This window comes from Zonotrichia albicollis, chromosome 5, assembly GCF_047830755.1.
Source record: "Zonotrichia albicollis isolate bZonAlb1 chromosome 5, bZonAlb1.hap1, whole genome shotgun sequence".
Classification (NCBI taxonomy): Eukaryota; Metazoa; Chordata; class Aves; order Passeriformes; family Passerellidae; genus Zonotrichia; species Zonotrichia albicollis.
The window spans coordinates 60,937,127-60,958,535 of NC_133823.1; the positions used below are offsets into that span (position 1 = coordinate 60,937,127).

The window sequence follows — 21,409 nt, forward strand, 5'->3', positions numbered from 1 at the left end:
CATGAATAAATTAGCTATACTTCAATGAACAATGCTTTACATTCACAAGAACCACAATCCTAACTGACACCTCTATTATGATCTCAGAGAGAAGCCAGAGACTAAAATACTGCAGAGACAATAATTTTCTGCTAAATATTTTTCTGTCAGGAAACCATATTCAGAATGGCCTGAAAGGAAGATGCCTGTACAAAATATGCACCATATGGCCTAGCTGTGGTACATTGTGGGGGCAATAGGGGGAAATAATCATTTAATAACAGGAAATTAACGGTTTACTAAAAATTGTCTGAAATATTAATTGCCAAAATACCACATTAATTTATTTGCTTTAACGATAGTTGCCCTGCAAGTCAAGTGAAATGTACAGATTTTTTTTTTTTTTTTCATCTTCCATTTCTTTATGTTCTGTCCAGCTCTGATATTTTACCCTTTAACCACTGGTGTTTAGTGTCTTCTTTGGCTTTTTAAAATAGTCCAGCAGCTGCTAACTGATTATGACAACTCCACTTAATATTGGGTAGATTAGTAGACTGTGGATTTAAACTGGGAGTAATCAAGAGGATTATTTTTTATTTTCCACACCTCCAGTCAATAAATTTAATACACAATTTTTTTTTCCAGTTGTATATGCACTGTTAAAAAGAAGATAATTTAACCTCACTGTTAATATGTTTTGCTTGGCTAAGTTTTATGCAACCCTAACAGACATAATTAAGGTTTTTCCCTATCTATTGTCAAGAACTTAGTCATGCACTGCCAGTGAAGCAAGCCTAACATTGTCATTTTTACTGATGTCTGAGTGAAAGCATTAATTAATAATTTCAAAAATTTCTTGATATTGAAATGAATGGAACAAGATGGAAAATATCTCATTTATTCGTGAAAAAGTAGATGTTAACTCTGAAGCAGTAGTCCAAAGTATATATACTGCACGTCTCAAGAAATCTGGAGATGTCACAAGCAGAAGAAAAATGGACTATTTCCTGAGATTTACAATTTTATGGGTATGGTAAATGCTTTGGCAACCACATTAAACAAAAGTAAACTGACTAATTTTAGTATTGTGCTGCACAACATAAGGGATTAATTGCGATATTAAACATTCTTAAAGCAATAATATAATTGATTTACTAAAAAATACTTCCACTGCAGTTACTTCTGACATAAAAAAATTCCATTTTTTACTTTGGGGCTGGGAAATATTTCACAAAATTCGGAGGAATATCTCAGAAAATCTGTGTCAGAGTATGCTCAATTCAACTAAATGACTTAGAAACTTGAAGAAGCTGTTACCTAGTCAACTAAACTCCAGTATCTTCATCACAGGGATGAGAGATAGCTCCTGACTGGTATGCTTACATACCCCTGTTCTAGTCCAGTCTTGACTTCAACATCCACAGTTCTATTTGTAAAGTAAAAGCTGTACATTTTTGCCACATATAATTGTTGAATAATAATGGTCAAATAGCTGTGATACACGCTGCAGTCTCTGTTAGATTCTACCTCTCACAAGAAGGATTGACACTACTGTTTCTGACCGGCTTAGACCTTGCAAGTAACACTTGATTATTTTTCCTCTGTTTTGTTTCATTCAAACTGCTTCTATTCTTTATATTGTTAGGGAAAAAATCATTATAGTGTTTCATTCCATACTGAGCTAAGCACTGATACACCAACCTTTTTCATGTAACATCCCTATGATTCATGTGTAGGATTACAGTCTTTCAGCTATATGTGTTGGAGAGGAATTAGTGCTGTGCTTAATACTTAATTACTAATGGACTGTAACCCAGGTGAATCTGTCATAAATATGGAAAAATTCTGAGCTGATGCTTGCAATTAATTCACTGTAATCTGCAGACACAGCTGAAAAATCAATAAAAAAATTAATGGAAAAAATCCCTTTGAGCAGGACATAAATCACACTGAGAGCACTGAGAGATTCATTATCTTTCTGTATTTGTCTCTTCATTTTTTGAGGTGTAAAGACTTTTCCACGTACTTACTATAAAAACTACATCAACAGCAAAAAACTCCCCAAATTCCCTCTTCCCTGCAAAATCTTAATAAGAAAGCATCAGTACTTATAAAAGAAGTAAAAATTTAGGGGAATTAATCTTGTGAGATATTAAAATCATAATGCAATCATCAGTCATAGCCTGCACTGCTTCATGAGGACAAAGTCCTTCTTGTAAAACTTAATTTCCTTTTACAAAAATATTATCACCTAGTTGATCAAGGGAGGTGAATTGGTGTAATCTTTCTGGATTTCAGTAAAGCTTTTCATACTGTCTCTCACAGTGCCCTCCTGGACAAAAGTTCCAGCACACAGCTGGATAAACACATCATGGGATGGGTGAGCAGCTGGCTCACAGGTCAGGCTCAAAGGGCTGCAGTGAATGGGGTGACATCAGGGTGGTGACCTGTCACTAGTGGGGTTCCACAGGGGTCCCTCCTCAACTCTAAGCTCCTCAATATCATCATAAAGGACTTGGACACAGGACTGGAAGGAACTGAGCAAGTTTGCAGATGATGCAAAGCTGGGAGGAGCTGTTGACTCCCTCAAAGGCAGGGAGGCCCTGCAGAGAGACCTCAACAAATCAGTGGGCAGAGCAATCACCAACCACATGAAGTTCAGAAAGGGAAAGAGCCAGATTCTGCACCTGGGGTGGGGCAACCCTGTGTGGACAGACTGGGGAATGAGATGCCAGAAAACAGTGCCATGGAAAGGGACCTGGAGGTCCCGGTCAATGGAGAGTTGAATGTATGTCCTGGCAGCCAGGAGCGCTGAACGTGTCCTGGGTCCATCAGGCACAGCATCACCACCTGGGCAGGGGAGGGGATTGTCCTGCTCTGCCCTGGGCTGGGGCAGCCTCACCTTGAATATTGTGTGCTGTTCTGGGCACCATGGTATGAAAAAGATGTAAAGCTACTAGGCACCATCCAAAAGTGGGCTATGAAGATGGTGAAAGGTCCAGAGATCTAGATGGTGGAGACACCATACAATGAGCCACTGAGATCACTTGGTCTTTTCAGTCTGGAGGAGACTGAGGGGGGACCTCAAAGCAGTCTGCAACTTCCCCATGAGCAGAAGTGAGGGTACAGGCACTGATCCCTTTTCTGTGATGATCAGTGACAGGACCAGAGGGAGTGGCCTGAACCTGCGACATGGGACATTTAGGTTGAATATTAGAAAAAGTTCTTTGTCCAAAGGGTGTTTGAGCACCAGAACAGGATCCCCAGGGAAGGAGTCATGGTCCTAAACCTGCCAGAGTTCAAGAAATTTTTATACAATATTCTCAACACCTAGTATGGCTCCTGAGGATGTCCTGTGCAGGGTCAGGAGTTGGACTTCAATGATCCCTGCGGATTCCTTCCAACTCAGAATATTCTATTATCCTACTATGCTATGAAAGAGGAGGCTCATGCCACTGACATGGAGTAAAAGACAAAACTCTGTAACTACTTCATCAATAAATAATTTTCTTTCCCAGTGGCAAGTGGAAGTATTATCATTTATGGCTGGGTTTCTTGTTTTTATATTTCTGTTATTCTTCATAATTAATGAGGATGAGCAATATATTTTATAAAATTTAACCCATTTCTTCTGAAGTATACTTACACACATAGGAAAAATGTGAATTAATACAATAATATTTTTTATTTCTGTTTTTAACATTCATTTCAGTCTTTTGTTATGTAGAATTTCTGCTAAAGACATGAAAATGCATTCTTTGTACTTTTCAATTCACTGCATTGAATTAAATTTGGTTCTAATCCAGATCTTCTAATATCATTAAGTAAAATTACAAATTTATATGTGCATTTTTGAGAGAAACATTTATGACATGGACAGATAAGTGTGTATTTTTTTCCATTGTTTGGGATAAGGTTCCCTTGATGTGACACAAAAGGTTGCACAGATCCTTCACATGCTATATTTCTTCTTACTATACAACTTTCTCTCAACAGCTGCTAAAAAGACAAGTAGTCACAAGTTATTTGTTTCTTCTCCATGCTGAGCCCTACATTATTTAGGTAATAATTTGCATGTAGAGCATAGATAACTTTGTTCTTTTCCCCATTTGAAAATAGCATAATATAAATTGAGCATAATAAAATGAGCATAATAAATAAATAAAATTGAATCAAAATCAATAAATAAAATTGAGCATAATAAAATGAGCTTCAGCTCATTTTACACTTACAAATTTAACCTTTGAGAGTCTATGACTTGTAACAAAATATACTTTGCATGAATCACACAGAAAACCTCTGGAAACCCAAGTAATTCCCTTTTTATGAAAGCAATAGTGCTATTTATAATAGCTTACTATTCAATATTCTATTCTGTGTATTAGGTATAAGATAGATCCAGAATCCAGCAATGTTTTGCTGCACAAAGTGGAACAGTATGAAGCATTTCATTTTCACAAATGCAGTGGTACTACCAACATAATCAGTTCAAGTCACTATTTCATGTATCAGAATAATTCTCTAAGAAGTAGCTCACTAAAAGATATGAAAGAAATCAGTATTTTCCCTTAAAATCAATTCTTAAATATAGAAGCCTTCAAACAGAAGCCTCAAACTTTAGTTTGATTTCTTGTCAACAAGCACAAGTGGTTCAGTTTTTCTGTTTGTTTATTGATTTTATTCCTGCCATTACTTGTGACAATTAACTGGCCATGTGCCTAGTGGGGGATTATCTTTTTAATCAGTCACCATTTGAAGCTAAACCTTAGCCATATATAATGCACTTTTATATTGCTTCAACAAATATCAGTCTTAAAAAAGAACTTGAAACTCCATGTCACTGACTTTTTATATGCATTCAACTTTCATTGTCAGTTTTGTATATCTTTGAAGATATTTGTGAGATATCCATCAGACCAAATGACACCAGACATCTTTTGGGCCCATGTCTTTATTTTCTAAATGAAAGCAATGCTGCATTCATTAGCATCCCTTAGAAATTATTATTTTTAATATCTCCAAATATAAGTTATCTATTGAATGAGGTAAGCATAAATTGAAGGGAGATGAAGGGAAGTCATGGTGTTTTTGTCTTCTGTGGCAAGAGCACTTGTTTTCCTACCTAGGGTCCATTCCTGATGTGAAAATACATTATTAAATCCTTATCAACAGGAAATAAAATAAAAGAGAAGAACAGCTGAGGTGAGCTAATAATGGCTGCTAGCTACCTGATTCCCTTAGAGCTCCTGCAGTTCCATCACTTTGGCAGGAGTATCAAGGAAGTTATGGTGACTTTTGAGCCTTGATTCAGATTTTCTTAAGCCATCTGGAGGAGAGTTGACATTCTAATTGCTCCATAAATTGTTTCAGCTCAGAGTTTGTTAAGCACTGACACATTTTACTGAAAAAAATAAAGGCATGTAATTTGACACAGTGACAGATTAATACCTTAGCATTAGATTGGCAGAACAATTAGACGGCTTAAATGTTTCCTACATCTTAATGTCTGTGCTACTTCAGGAAACCACAGTAAGTCCTGCTTTTCTGAAGGATATGTTGCCATTGCAGTGATAGAAGTAAATCAGGCTATCAAAGGATTTAACAGGATTACAAGAAGTCTTGCAGCAAATACATTTAAATCTAGAAAATTAAAATCTGGGGAATTTAGGTTCAGCATGGTGCATTTAGTATGGTATTCACCACTGGTATCCCATAAGCTGATACTTAGTTCTCATTATATATGTGCAATTGGTTTTGTGAAAGCAAATGAAATAACACAGTCTGAACTACTGGATAAATACAATTTAAACAAGAGAAAACTGTGTTTCTACTGGCCTTTCCTATTTTATAATGCAATCAAATTAGTATTTGTCTAGGATTAATCTCATTGAATTTGATTTCACTTAACCATAATGTTGCAATATTTATGTTATTGTCCTACACTGACAACCATCAGATCAATATGATTTTGGTCCGTAAGGGTACAAGTACATGTTTTTTTAGTGTAAAAAAAACCCCCAAAACTATAGATCTGTGTTTAACATAAACTGTCTTTAAGTTAGTTGTAAAATATTGGTGATTCCTTAAAGAACATAGATGTAATATTATTGAACTGCTATAACCACTAATTTAAGCAAGAATTTTTTTTTATCAAGCTATTCCATAATTCAGGAAAAAATGAAAGAATATTATACTTTAACATTATGGAGGTAACTATGATAGAAATAACTATGACTATGTGGAAATTCAGGCAGAAATATGATTGCTTAGGAAATATTTCTTTATTATTTAGGTGATATTTCTTTGGTTACATGTCTGGGTCATTTTAAGTAGCTATGCAGACTGGTGTAGTATGTTTAATAAGCACAAAAACCCAAAACTTTATATGATTATTATCTTAATTGACTGCTCCTCTGTACAACACAGATAGGTAATATTCAAGGAAAGCAAAACAAAAAAAAAATTATATAAGATGCAAACACTTGTGAAATTTTGGTTCTTACACCAGTTTCAGGTTTAATGGACTTCAGAGGTGTGATATGTTTTGCACCACTACAGCCAGAAACAATATTCATTCTTTAACCTTGTGAAGCAACTAATTGTAAGATAGGATGGATGTGTTTTTTCTCAGGAAACAAGATTTTATAAATCCTAAATTATCATGTTGGAACTTGAGAATGGATGGGGTGCTTTTATCATTACGGGCTTTATGTTTCTGTATTCCTTTGATTAACATCTGAATTAAGTGGTCCAACTATTTCTGGGTTTTGCTTTTTTAGGAGGATTCTAAAATGGATTTTTGGTTAAACTGAGGCCCCCTGTCTGAGGCTGATTTATTACTCAGTAAGTCAAGAGCCTCAACCCAGAAGCAGTTAGGAATTGGATTGAGGCCAAAGCACCTGAGAGTTGGCAATCACATCAACAGAACTGTAGAGATGAAGGGAAACTTTAGAGGTCATTTAGTGCATCCTTTCTCTCCCAAGGTATGATTAGCTACGTTTATGTCATCCTGGGAAAAAAATTTTCTAGACGTTTGTAAAACTCATCACAGATTCTATAATCTTCCATTACTACTTCATTCATCCTCAGAGATTTCCCTAATTTCTAACATGATTTGTCATTGTTGCAATCAAGACATTACTTTTGGTCTTTTCCACTATGGGCCTGCAAAATAGGTTATTTCCACTCTTGTTTTTTTTCTTTGTTCTTGCCTTTTAGGTACATTATCAGTGCTCTTTCCTACCATATCTTCTTTCTCTACTCACTAATTCACTTTCATTCATCTAGCATGAACTTTTTTCAAATTTAAAGAATCATTTAACTGTTTCTATTTTCCTGTGACATTGGGGTTTTTTTTGTCTGTTTTATTTTTTATTGGTTTTAATTGCAATGGATCATTTAGCAGCACATATTTTCTTTAATATGCCACTCTGGTCTCTCTTGAAACTGCTAAGTATTAGGACTTTGGACTCATCACAGCACTGAGTCTTGCTAGCTTTAGGGATTGTTTAGAGGAACTATTATTTTCAACAATTTCACAAGTAAGGTATTCAAAATTCTCACTTTCATTCTATATTCTCCATTCTTTATTTCTATATTTCTTTCCTTTGCATTGAAAAAATAAATCAGATTTATAGAACTCATGATTTTGTATCATTGTCATACCGTGTCTCAAAATATTAATCATTCCGTCAATATACATAAAACTTTTCTGTACTCTCAAGTATTTTCTTAAGCACTGAAAGGAATTTTAGAATTAGGCATGATATACATGAAATTATTCTAGTCCAAAAGCAATTAATATATTCATTACTTCAGTGCAGTTGGCACATCTCAGGCAGTGGATTTGTGTTTGGCTTTATTCAGTAAGACTGCTTTAGAGATGGCATGCACTGTCTCTGCAGTACACGACAATGCCTCATTCAGAATGACAGCAGCCCAAGCCTTGGGGCACTAAACGCTTCTTGAGATATGTTCAACTGCTGTTTAACTGTATTTAGCCCAAGGTACAGAGAAAGAAATTGCTGATGCTTTCTAACATGTTTAAGTATTTTTATAGTGTCTTGGCATGTCAGAATATGCCACGGCACAAACTGGGGTGCAGCTCCCAAATTACAGCAATTAGGAGGCAAGAATTTCAACAACAGTACTGTTGTAGCTGTATATCCCTGTAGACTGGCTTTCTTTTCCCCCTTAAAGAGTGATTTTCTACAATATGTACTCTCTCAGCTGTTTTCTGCATTATTGTTCCCTGATCATGTCGTCAATACTTGTTAGGCTTTAAGAGATCTATTGTGTCCCTGATCACACAGCTCGTAAAAGAGTCATGGCTTTTAATATAAAAGCCATATAAACATACTCCACTTTAATCATATAATGGTGTTTCACTTGCATTTTGGATGCTCTTCTGAATGTAACATATTTGTGTACAGAATGCAGAAAAAATGGGGCTCCTCCAAACCTCAGTCTCTTTCTTTCCTATTCTTTTTGTTTTCTTTTCTCACAGTAGCTGGAACAATTCCACATGCAGTTCTTATAGGTCCTCAGTAAATGGAACCATGCAGGGATATTATGGGCTTGCCAATGTGGAAAGCAAAATCTGCATGGAGTCATTGATTTGTCATAGATACTATTTAGAACTCCTCTGGCAATGACTCCTCAGATCCTGTTGTCCAAGCTGCATGGTTTACAAAAGTTGCAGAGTTGCACTGCTCTACTGCTATACAGCTACTGTGGTTTTGTACTCCTCCAAGAAAAAGGTCTACAGCTAGGAATGCTTTCTGTAGATGTTCAAATTATTGTGTCTAGATACAGCGTCACTATTGATTTGGAAGGTATTCCATCTCCAGGGACAAGTGGAACAAAACTTTTGACAGCTTAAGTACATCTTAAATCTGTTGTTGCCATCAGCTTTGTGTGTGGTTTACAAAAATGAAAAAGTGAAAAGCTCTTTGCATTTTTCTGCAGTGTCTGTGCTAGAACAATGTCATGAATAGCTGTGGGCCTATAAAATATATTGTACAAGAATGGTTGTTAAAAATGTGTAGAGTGGAGCCAGAGTGAGCCTTCTTAACTATATTTCTGCAATGTGTGTGTAAAATAAAAGCACGTAATTTGTAACATAAAGAGTCATGGAATGGATAGGGTTGGAAGGGACCTTAAAAATCATCTAGTTCCAGTCCCCAGGTGTACTTGTTGGCTACTGAGTTCATAATACTGTTCATGTCCTTGATGAAATATATTAACCTCTTTTGATTGGGAATAGGAGGAGAGAAAATAGTAGAAAACTGCTTGGTTGGAATATTTGAGGTAGTTTCTTTGGTATTAAACTGGAGATAGAACATCACCTTTCCCCAGTCCAGCCTGCAGTGGTAGGTGCCTTCCCTTTCTGATAAGAAGCATCCCTACTAGCCCTAAGGGAACAGTCAGCTACAATCAGCAGAAACATTAGCACACATACAAATATCTCCAATCACCTACATTCTTTTGTACAAAGTTTTATGGAAAACTTAAAGCATGTTTCTGTCTCAGAAATTAGCTGCAAATGTTTAAAGATTTATTGGATGAATAGTTACTAAAGTTTAAAAATACCTAACTTTTATCAGATAAATTTCAACAATTGGGGGTGAAAGCTTCTATCAGATACAATGACAAAGTAGATTTTAAAGTCCATTGAATTAATATTTTCCAATTTTTTTCCCAAGTTGCAGTCTGGCAAGTAAAATCTGTCTTAAAAGTATTACATTTTGAATTCTCCATTTACATGTATGCCTAAATTCTTTTCTAAATATCTGCATTTTAGCGAGTGGGTTCACAATGGCTGAGGCATGTTCTGATCTGATGAGCAGATATACTTGACAATAATTAAGAGGATATCTTCTGATGACATCTTCTGATTATCTTTTTTGTGCTGATAAAGTAAAAGGTTGAATTTAGCTAGTCTAGATAAACTCTTAGAACCTAATCCCAAATCTACCGATTTCAGTATAACAAGAAATAGCACATATCTTTCTCTACTAATTAACATTGTGATAACTTTTTTTTGTTAATAAGGGGCATTTTAAGCACAAATTAACTTGGTTTCCAGATATGTAACTGCAGTAGGAATCTGTTGTGCTGCTCCTTGATGATTTGCCAATTTTGCTGACAAATTGTTTGCTGTGTCATATTCCATTAGACTTGTCAGTTCTCAGTGGGGTCACTACTGGAGTACTTCACTTTTAAACTGAGAAGCACTTAGGAAAAGTATTTAGCTTAGAAATAGATGTGTTTCAATGCAAATTATGCTAGAAAACATGAGTAAAATTTATTTTTATTTTCAAATTTAGAGATTGTTCAAAACTCCATGGGCTAGGTAATTTAAAATGCTGACCATAGAGTCCCTACTCTGCAAGAGAGGGTTGATCTGTTTCAGTGAGTTAACAAAAATGCAGTTACTGTGTAGCTAAAGTGGTATGGCAGTTTATCCAAATTAGAGATTAAATCGCTGTTATCAAGTGCATAGAAAGCACACCATCTTCCCTTAACCGACTAGTTTAGGTGTGCCAATCTTTTAAACAGATGAGAGATTAAAATGCAACAGGTTTCAAACCATGTTAGATTAAATCTGTTCTCAAATGCTGCACTGATTCAATCTCTGAGAAAAGATGCAAGAAAGCAATGGAGTAGAAGGCTGTAAGTGTCAAATCTTAATTGAAGGTGTTTTAGAGAAAAATAAATGGCACTGGATCTGACAGCCTGAGGGACAGGAGGCTGCTGCTGCTGTTCCATAGCCCCGAATCCAAAGATGAGGATATATTCCCAGCTGGCACACACACAGAGCACACACATACACCAGATATGCATCAAGTTGTCCACGCAGATCACAGACACTCAGAGCCCTCCCATGAACACAAACAGCACCAGGGGCCTCATTCTGTCCTCTTCTCTGGCTGGAATGGATGGAAGACCACTACTGGTGATAGTGCACACACCCATATCTATACATGCACTCATAATAGAGAGCCCATTCCCAGGAAAGAGTTGGAAAGGAACTTGATAAGAGGACAGGACAAATGGTGTTCATCCAGCATAGAACATAACCAGACAAGCAAACTATTTACTTGTGACTGGCCCTTTTATCCCCTTATGTCTCTCTTTCTCCTTTATCACCTAAACTCCTCTCTTGTCTTCCTGATGGTTTCTCCCCTAAATGTCATCTAAGTCCTTTGCTGTCCCAAATTCCTTTTCCTTTATGTCTTATAATTTGCTTTACATACCTAGACAGCAACCCCCAGAATTACACAGAAAGATGATTTTTTCCTTGTGAATCCTTGTTTTGAGTTCCTACTTTCTACTGTAAACCCCTGTGTTCCTCTGGGCCTGACAGATGGACCTTGGAGGGTCTGATTGCCCTATGGTGGGCCTGGGTAGGTCTGTCGGGGTATTATTGGGGCTAGAATTGTTCTTCCAGTGGCTCTCTGAGCTCTTCTGTGGGTGTGAAGATAAGGTTGATCACATAACCCAACAGGTTATGTGACTTGGAGGCTTTTGCTTCATAAAACAGCATTATAAGGCTGAATTGTACATTAAGTCTTCATGTTTCAAAATAATGAGTTCCAGTATTTGTCCAGAAGTGAATAGGAGAAGCAACACAATGCAAAATGGTGCATTTTAAAGAGCATGATTAAAAGACCACCAGTAAGGGAAGGATTTTTATGAACCCATGTACTGCTGACTCAAAATTTTTTTTCAGCTAGAAAGACTCCATCAGATATAATGAGGTGCTAATTGTTTGAGTCTGGAAAAAAAACCCAAACTCAAATGACAACAAAAGAAAATCTTTCCAATAAACTTATATTCTTATGTTTTAAATAAAGGTCTGACAAAGTGCCTTGATCAGTGGTTGCTAATATTATATCAGAGTAATAATTAAAATACTTGAAGCAAGCATAATGTTTAATGGTCAGGATTTTTTTTTGGAAATAAGGTGCTGGTTCAAATAATTTATAGAGGTTTAAGGGAATTGTCCCTGTTGTGAAAATATGAAAAATTCTGGTTAAAAATCAAAGCATATCAGGGCAGTGGAGCAGTTAATTATGCTTCTTATCATTGGGGAGGGTCAGAATAATGCTGATTTAACTGACAAACAGAGGATTTTCCTGTATCCATCCCCATATTCTGTGTAAGTTTTCAAAACACAACCACCTGATAAGTTTTTATAGTATTACATTCTTCATTGTGTAAAAAAAAAAAGTGAGAATTGTGTCTAAGGGTCAAAGACTTAAAAATAAATTGGGGAAAAAGTTTAAAAAAGAAAAAAAATCACTCAGTTCCCTCCTCCTGGCCTTACACATCTTAGTTATGGGAGTACTCAGTTATCTAGAAACCAGGCCTGTTTCCTCATTAAAGTCAGTGATATTTCATTGAAATATGAAATTTTATACAGTGTTCAGAATGCATTCAGTAAATTCTGTTAAATGTTGATACCTGGCAGTAGCAAATAGTGTACACACCTTTACAGTACAGCAACAAATTATTTATTAAATTAATGTTTAAATGCCTTAAAAAGAAATCAGGACAGGATGAAGATAAATCTGACTTTCAAGAGCTTTTGCAATTCTATCAGAATTAAATCCACAGACATTGAAATGAAATATGCTTTCTCAACAAGCACATGTTTTAAATATTTTAAATTAAAGTGGTTTTTTCTGGAGGAGTGAAGGATTTTTGGCTGTTGGGTTTTGGGTTGTTTTTGTTTGTTTGGTTGTTTTTATCTTCAGCAGTGGTTTCTTTTATCAATTTATTAAAAAATCACAGCTGGAATTATCATCATTTGAGAAGGTACTTTATTAGCCAAATTAAAAAAAAATAGGCAAAACAAAAGTAACAGAATGAAGGCTGAGCGGGCTTTTGAAGGAGTTTTTATAAGTTTGTATACACATGTTATTACAGGCAAAAATTACTGTTCACAAGAATTTTGGTGTTGTAGTGGGAAGGTAGAATGATGCCAGAGCCCATTTGAAGTACCTGATTATGTTTCCATGTTCCTTGCTCCCTTCAAAATAATTGATTTTTTTACAAAACAAACCTAAATATTTCATCAAATAAGTCATATTATATGAAAGCCATATCAAACACATTTGAAAAAATTATTTTTGATTTATATTCTTTGTCAATTTTGTTTGAATATAATGTTGTTCCATTGTAGGCAGCTTCAGTTATTCCTTTAGACCATAAAGTACACTATAACTGAATAAAAGGAAGGTTAAAGAATCTTACCCATTCACTAAAATAGTTGAGGTAGTTTTTAAATTCAGTTGTATGCAAGCATCAAAATGAAAATATTACATATACCTGCTTTGAAAACAGGTAGGAGTCAATACTGCAGGCCTTGGAACTTTGCTGGTTTTTAGTGAAAGCTCTTACAAACACAGAAAACTTAGACATAGTGAACAGGAGCAGGACACCTTCTAACACAGCCAGTCACATATAAAATGTTTCTCTTTAGGCAGCACTCAGATTCATCCCATGCCCTACCATGCACATATACACACAGAACAGCTTTATTTGTACTATTATTTATAACCTAATCAAAAGTTTTGTATGCTTCTGCAATTACTGATTGTACAACTTATCTAACATACTGTGGGCTAAAAACTCAAGTGCCCAGTCCTCAGAAATTCAAGCAGAGGGTTACATTATATGAAAATTCAGTTCCTTTGTCAATAGTGGATCTGCTCATTTGCAGGGCATTAAGTATGTTTGTAAGTATTTCCAGAGCACAGTGTCTGAGGATTCTTCCACATAAATTCAGAGTATTCTCTAAAAAAAATCAAGGAAAGGTATTTTTAATAATTTCTAGAAAATTGGCAGTATGGAATTAAGTGTTTCTTTGACTCTTTCAGACATCAAAATTAATTCAGTACCCAATGCCAAATGTTTCTGGAATTGATTTTCAGGCACAGGAAGAGGATTAATAGATTTTGTATTTTTTCAATTATTAAGATTGAGAATAACTCTACAGATCTGCTTGCTGCCTCTGGGCACACGCAGTGTGAAAAATTATTACTGAGGAACTTACTGCCACATTCCTACCAAGATCTTTAAAAATACCTTTTGTGAATGGAAGGATTCTCAGTTTCAGCGGAAGTCACTGTAACATTAATTTGTAAAGACAACTCTCTTTTATTTTCAGATTCACGGCCTCTACCAGATGTAGCCCTAACAGGGAAGTGCACCCGAGAATGTGATGAGTACGGCCACTCAGACTCCTGCTGGATGCCAGTCCGCACTTCTCCGGAGAGAAAGCAGAAGAGCCAGCCAAAACTCTCCACTTTCATGCCTGTTGATGAACGGGGCAGTCAGGAAAAGCTGGCCAATGGAGAAGCCTCCCTCATGGGTGACCGCAACAGAAACCTCCTTAACAAAAAGTTGACCTCATCTTATGAGACCTTCAGCGCAGCTAGTTTCAGCAAAAATGAAGAAGGCAACCCAGAGGATATCCCCCTCACACAGACAGGGGAATACAAGCCATCTCCTGTCAATACTCTAACTAGAAGAGAAGTTTACCTGTAGGCTAAAAAGCAGCGACAAAGTTGTTTCATAATATAAGAAAGAAATGGGGCAAAAGTCTTAAAATCACAACAATTTTAAGAAAAAATGTGAAACAATAAAGAGGGGGCCACCAAAGAGACAAAAGATCTGCCTGCCACTTCTGCCTCCATAGCAGGCATGTAATTATACTGTCTGCCTGACTATACTGTACAATGTAGAAAACATTGCTGTTACTTGCATGTCTAATTCCCCCTCGCTGATTTTTATTTTCCTAGATCTATGGTTGCAAATTCCTCCCATAGTAGCAAGCTTGATTAAAAAGAACATGACACACTGTTGTTTCCCTCCTGCAGAAGCATGAATTAAGCCACTCATTTTGTTTGTTTGTCATCTGGCTTGTTGAGGATAACAGGTCAGGGAAAATGTATTCGAGACATACCATCTGAATATTGCTGATCCCCATCAGGGACAATCCTTCAGAAACCATAAAGATATAGGATAAATATAAAGGAATAATCATTAATAGGCACTTTGTGAAGACCACAGCTTTAATATTCTCACCTCTCATCTGAGGCTGGAAGAAACAGAAATATGTTCAGCCTGAGACTGCAGTCAAAAACATGGCATACTTTCCCGTGATTCATGGACTCTGGTTCTGTTTTATCCATTGAACAAACCTGTCTTGCTGTGTCTCTTTCTCTCTTTCTCTCTCGTTCTCTGTAATGATTATTTCAATGTAAACACAATTACTAACACTTATACCATAGGATAGCAATGATAAACTGTTGAAATCATTATTTTGGGCAAGACTAACGTTTAGCTGGGAAGATTGTAATAACAAAAAGGCCAAAGATCACACAATGGATCAGGGGAACTGCTATGTATTGGGGCTTGACTTAGAAAATAAATGTATTCACAAAAAACCCACATGTACTCATAACACAACTTCAGTTACATTCTATGCAGCAGCACAGTCCACAAGCCCAGATGACAATTTTTTTTTTCCAGTGTGGTTCAGTTGAATGCCCAAAGGAACTGATGCTTTTTTTTTTAATGACATGATACATTGCAGCACATGCTGCATGTTATATGCTGCATATGCTAGTTCCAGGGAATTTTTAAAATCAAAATTAAAAAATAATAGTAGAAGAGAAGGCTGTGTTAGTGGGAATGCTTGATGGGAGGGAAAAAGGTGGACAATAGGATAATGAAGTAACAAGAGAACGTTTCAACTCGGATACAAAAGCTTCTTTTCAGATTGCAAGGCATGGTTGCTAAGTCTGGTCATCAGTGTTGCAGCTTATCAACTGCTTCAATTATGTCAAAGATGATGATAATGAAAGCTTTCTTGAAACCAAGTGCATTAAAACCAAGAAACGTGCAATACTAAATGATATCAATACTCAGAACATTTAGCATTAGTAAAAAATGGTCTGATAAACAGTGATATGATACCTAGGAGGTCAAGCGGAGTTAAAAGGAGTCCAAGCTACGATATGCAAGAGCTGTAACAATTATCATGGGGAGTGCATCATGAAAGGAAGAGGAAATGAAACAGGGTTTTGTGCAATAAAAGCAACAAAACATGCAGAACATCAACCAATTGCTTTGTAGTTGATGCTGTATTAATAATCACAGACTGAGCTCAGACATTCAGACAAAAGTGACAATCAAACAACACAGCAAGGACAGCTCAAGGACAGAGAAAGCATTCAGATCCCTGGCTGTTGAACTGGCAAGAAGGCATGGCTAGATGGCTCTCTAGCAACTGTAGTCATAATGTAGCTTTGGGTAGTTTCTTGCTTTGAAGAATTGCATAGAAATAACCTTAAACAGCCTAAGGTAGAGGTTGGTAAATCAAAACAACTCATCACATTTATCTTTTGAATTCACTTCTCCATACAGTGGGTTGTGCCATTACTGGCCTTTTCATTCTCCTCTCTAAAGTTTACTTTCTTCAAGTAACATTAGTTTGTGTATAGCAGTTATGATGAACGGGCACATTTTAGAAAGAAAATATTAAAATCAAAGATTATTAACGATTGAACATTTTTATGTTTAATTATTTAAGTAATACGGGGAGATGCAAGCTAGTACTTTGTTATGAGACTGCATATAGCAGTTACTGCTTTGTATAATCTGTAAGTACCTGTTTAAAAATGCTTCTAAAAATGCTTATGTAATGTAAACACATTTTTCTTGCACGTTTCAACAGAATACACAATTGCATAACACAAATGTTCAACAGAACTTCCTTTAATAAGATTTTATTTAATATTACACACAAGAAAATAAATTAGGTAGCTGGGTTCCATATATTCTTAGACTCTTTTTCTACAGGGGTAATATTACAGGTCATAATAGACCTTCAGATTAAATGGATCAGCAGTCATTCACCAATTTTTGCACCACGTAAGACAGTCATGAAATAATTTTCTTGTGTGCATCTCCTTAGATCTAAAATGTGTGAAAGAATTTTTTTAAAAATTCTATCTACTGTAAGTATTCACAGTAATTCTTGTGGAACTAGCCACTATTAATATGCTGATTACTCTTCTGACCTGGCATGACATACAAATATATTTTGTGTTTGTATTTTTCCTCTTTATTTGAAATAGGTTAAATCTGGTGCCACTCCATAAATAGAGTGCTTTTGTATAAAAAATAAACAAATAAAGCTATAAAAAATAATTAGGGTGAATGCAAAATATGCAACTGTGCCTTTTATACCTATTATTATGGTAAAGTGGTAGTTGGGTTTGGACACTGAGGGGTAAGGGGCTATTCCCAACTTTTTTGAACCTGTATATTTACCTGTGTTTATTTTCTGAGAAATTATAAATAATATATTTAAAAGCAAGCCTTTTGCCAAACTCAGTTAATGGACCAGTCTTAAGCATTATTAACACAAGGCTGTGGTTTAAGTAGGTCTTGAGGATTTTTTTAATTACTATTTGTGTGGGCTTTGGGGTTGTTTTAATTTGTTTTTAATTTTGCTGCCTGGAAAAGTATGATCAGTCTATATGATAGTTATTTAGCAAGGTGTCACCAATTCATGTTGCCAGGAAAATTGACAATTTTTTAATAGCTTTTAGCCTTCATCAGATTTTATTTGTACTGTATAGAAATCATCTTTTTCTTTCCTTCCATGGGAAACTCAAATGAGCTTTGCATGTATTTTACATTAGGGCACCTTTATAGATTGATGCGTTAATATATAACTTTATATGTATTAGAAAGTTCAATAGCTTTGGTCTAAAATCTAAGGCTTAATCCAGATCTCAGACCCACTGTGTTTATTGAATATGGTTTCTGACTGGCCTGCTGCCTGAGTTTCAGGAAAAAAAGTTAAACATTATTTTTATGTGGGGGAAAAACTTAAATGGGATTGAAATGATTGGCTGAAAGGCTACCCTAGAAGTTGTCAAGCAGAAAAATCATGAATCAGGATAAAGATCTTGCCATAAATCCAGCCATCACCAAACACTTGTAAGGAAGTTAAGCAATTAAATATTTTTCTTTCTGTTTCACTGGTGATAAATATACAGAGTTTCCTTAAGAAAAGAAGCAGATGAAAAAGCAATAGAAATGAAAGCCCACCAGTTAAGTTGTATTATTAACTGAGAGAGCATAAGCACTAGGAAGAAGACAACATTCACCAGCTACCTGGGGTATGCTTTCAGACAACTTTTCCTAAATTTTAAAGCACTTGCATTCAGTGTGGTACGATCTGTTTGTAATAATAATCATTGACTATTGTTCTGCAACTTGGATGTTGATAGTGAAGCAGAGAACAATTTATCATTGTTTATTATGAGTCACTATGCACGCAACTATGCTAAACATGGCAAAATGTATTAAACGCTAGTCCACCTCTATTTATGAAATATTTACATAATTTAATTTGCTTTTGTACAGTTTTATGTAAATAAATTGCTTGTCATTTTTGTCTCTGCAAATTAAAATATAACATGTTCAACTGGTTTCCCATTTGCCAGTTTACTTTCTTGGACAGTCTATTCCAATTTTACTAGATTAAATCACATGCTAGTTTCAATATTTAATGGTATTTTGAATAACAATGACACTGCCTTAGTAACTGGCCACAGATTCAGCTGCAGAGATAGCTGAAGTTTTACCTGAGTGAAATTCGATAGCCCTGAGGCTACTGTCACCCTGGACAGCACCCAGCTATTTTCACAGCAGAGAGTACTCGTAACCTGAACAGTTGTCTCTGATTACTGATCAAAAGGACTTATTTTAAAAATGTGTCCAAAACCTTCCTATTAAGTGGAATAACAAGCCTTTAGTAAAAGTCCATATATTTCCATTATAGATTGGCAATTTTTCTTATTATCAACAAGGCTGCTATATTTTCCAAGAAGTTTAGAACTATTAGCACATCTTAAAATGTCAGTAGAGCACCTATATTGATAAAAACAACACAATTAATGCAGAAATTTGGGGGGAAAAAAAGAGAAACAAGAGCTTCCAGTTCTCTCTGGCTGTGAATCAAATTATCCATCTCAGCATAACTGTAAATCAAGAACAAATCCTCCTCAAGAAGGAACATCTAAGAAGAAAGAGTTTATTCCTAGCTGTCTGGATCACACATAGCTTTTTTTGTCTTTGTTTGCTTGTTTGTTTTGAAAGAGCAGGCTCCAAAACAGCCATTAAATTGGGATTTGCATCAGTTATAATATGTGAAAAAAGTGTTTGTGGGGAGAGGGATCAAAGGTCGACACTCCTTTCACCACTCTCTATTATGCAAAATACCGAATTACTACAGAGGCCTTGGAAACCATTGAATACAATTTTCCAGTAAACATCACAGAAAGAGCCATTTATATCCTTTTACCTTAGTTACAGATTAGGCTTGGGTTTTTGTGAATACAAACTGGCCAAAACTTTTTATAAAATAAACTTTACATTGCAAATTTCTTTTTCTGAATGTGCTTAAAGTTAACATTTTCTAGTCTGCTCTAATGAATGTGTCCAAGAAGATTCTTCTTTCCACAAGCAGAGCTCTGAATCTGCAAGCCTATGGAGAGGGTTTAGTTCACCACCTGACCCTGGCTCTCTCACACTGCACTTGAATGGGCTACCCCTCCACCCCTTTCAGCAGTAACAGTATTTTAATGAGTAACTTCAATCAAGCTTTCAAGTTTATTTTATACCAGTTGTAGCATGCAAGGCATGACCTTATGTTTGTTTGTCTTTTATCTGCATTTTCTTGTTTACCCACTGCATCCAGGAAGGTGATTACAGGAAGATAAAATAAATTTCCTGAGACAGTAAGAGTGGTAAGAGAGGATGATATAAACTAGCAAAAGCAAACAATTTATGCTCCCCTTTAACCCTGGCTTCAGTTCTCCCTCCTGTGTTGCAGTAAACTGTAAATCTTATGCAGAGACTGAAATTAATAAATGTGACCTAGGCAGAAATAATTTCTTGTCTTTATTGAGCCTCCTGAGGGGAGTGTATAGAAGATGCTTAATAGTTCATAAATATGCAAATTATCTAGCCTTTGCTGAAAAGGAAAGCAGTGCTGCCGTTAGATGAGAGTATTCCTTAGTAAAATCATAGGATTCTAGTCAGGCAGTTCACACAGCTCTTTCTTCTGAAGCAAGTACATCTGGTTTAAAGACTGAGATACACTTACCAAGAAACTGGGGGGCTGGAAAAGCAAAATACCTGTACTGTGTGGAACAGCCTCTGGGAAAAAATAAAAGGGAACAAAGAACAGCAAATAGGTATAATGTAATTGGTACAGAACTGATAGAAATATATTCCTTTAGGACTTTCAAACTTAAGGATTTGAAAATAAGGAGATATTAATGCATAATTTTTAGTTAACTGTGGTATGGTACTGTAATTTATAAGAAAGGATTCTTTTTAATTATAAGGCATGTGATTCTATTTAAGGTAATGTTTCTAAAGATTTAGGCAATGGTTAAAAAATGTTTGTATATTAGTATCCTTTTTTGTAAGCTTACTAAAGAAAATTCCAGCAGGCTTCTACAGCATTCACTGAAGGAGAAGACAGTATTGGAAGGACCAAATATGCAAGATATATAGTTTTCATATTTCTATTTTATTTTCAGGACACCTACCAACTTCTTCATGTTCATGTTATAATAATGAATGAAAAAAACCCAACGCTTTTCAGCTGCGCTTTCAAGGATAAAACTGAGGGAACAAAGAAGCCAAGGTAGTATAAAAGCAGGTTTCTACCATGTTTACTACTGCTTTGGTAAATTCACACTCAGCAAAATGTAGTGTCATGAAGAGAGCAACCTAAATAACAATGAAATATTTAAGTTTTTTGCAATCCTGTCCACAGTCAGAGAAGAAAGAGAAGACTGGAACAAAAGAAACAAACAAAAAAAAACCTGTGTCTTTTTACTACCTCTTTCTCAAGGATTTCCAGCATCTATGGAATTCCCCAAATAGCAATATTGGATTCTACTATTTCCCATAAAATTCTGCATTTTTACTTCTTCCAAAGGTACTTGCAGGTTTTATAACTTGTAGTAAGTCTAGTTGGGGAAAATCATCTTCCTGAGTTTTTCTTCTTACATAGTAACTGTGTTACATAATTCCAGAAAATGAAGCTGATTCTAACTGTGGCAAGGTTATGGCATCAGTAGTTTGTTCGAAGTTAGTTGAATATATATTTGATAAGACAAGTAGAAGTGAAGAAATCAGAGGAAGATATTAGTCTGAAAAGATCCACAAACTGCTTCACATGCTGTAATGGTTCATTATTTAGGCATGATTAGAGGAGAGAGGTGAAAAAATTCACAAGCAAAAGTGTAAGAAGGATAAAAAAGCTACAGATGGACAACTTGGCTAATTGTGTATTTGTATGTGTGTGTATGTACACCTCTTGCTT

At 35.7% G+C, this 21,409-nt stretch overlaps 1 protein-coding gene across 7 annotated transcripts in view; it reads left to right on the forward strand.

The window, feature by feature from the left end:
- PCDH7 (protocadherin 7) overlaps window positions 1-18,499 on the forward strand; it is a 268,452-nt gene extending 249,953 nt beyond the window's left edge. For 6 of the 7 annotated variants that reach the window (XM_014265583.2, XM_014265584.2, XM_014265586.2 and 3 more), the window contains one exon: window positions 14,156-18,499. In XM_014265583.2, the coding sequence (XP_014121058.2) occupies window positions 14,156-14,535 (380 nt within the window). In that variant the 3' untranslated portion in view covers window positions 14,536-18,499. The remainder of the gene's footprint in view (window positions 1-14,155) is intronic. The other variant, XM_074541837.1, reaches the window with a different exon arrangement.
- The last annotated feature ends 2,910 nt before the right edge of the window (window positions 18,500-21,409 follow it).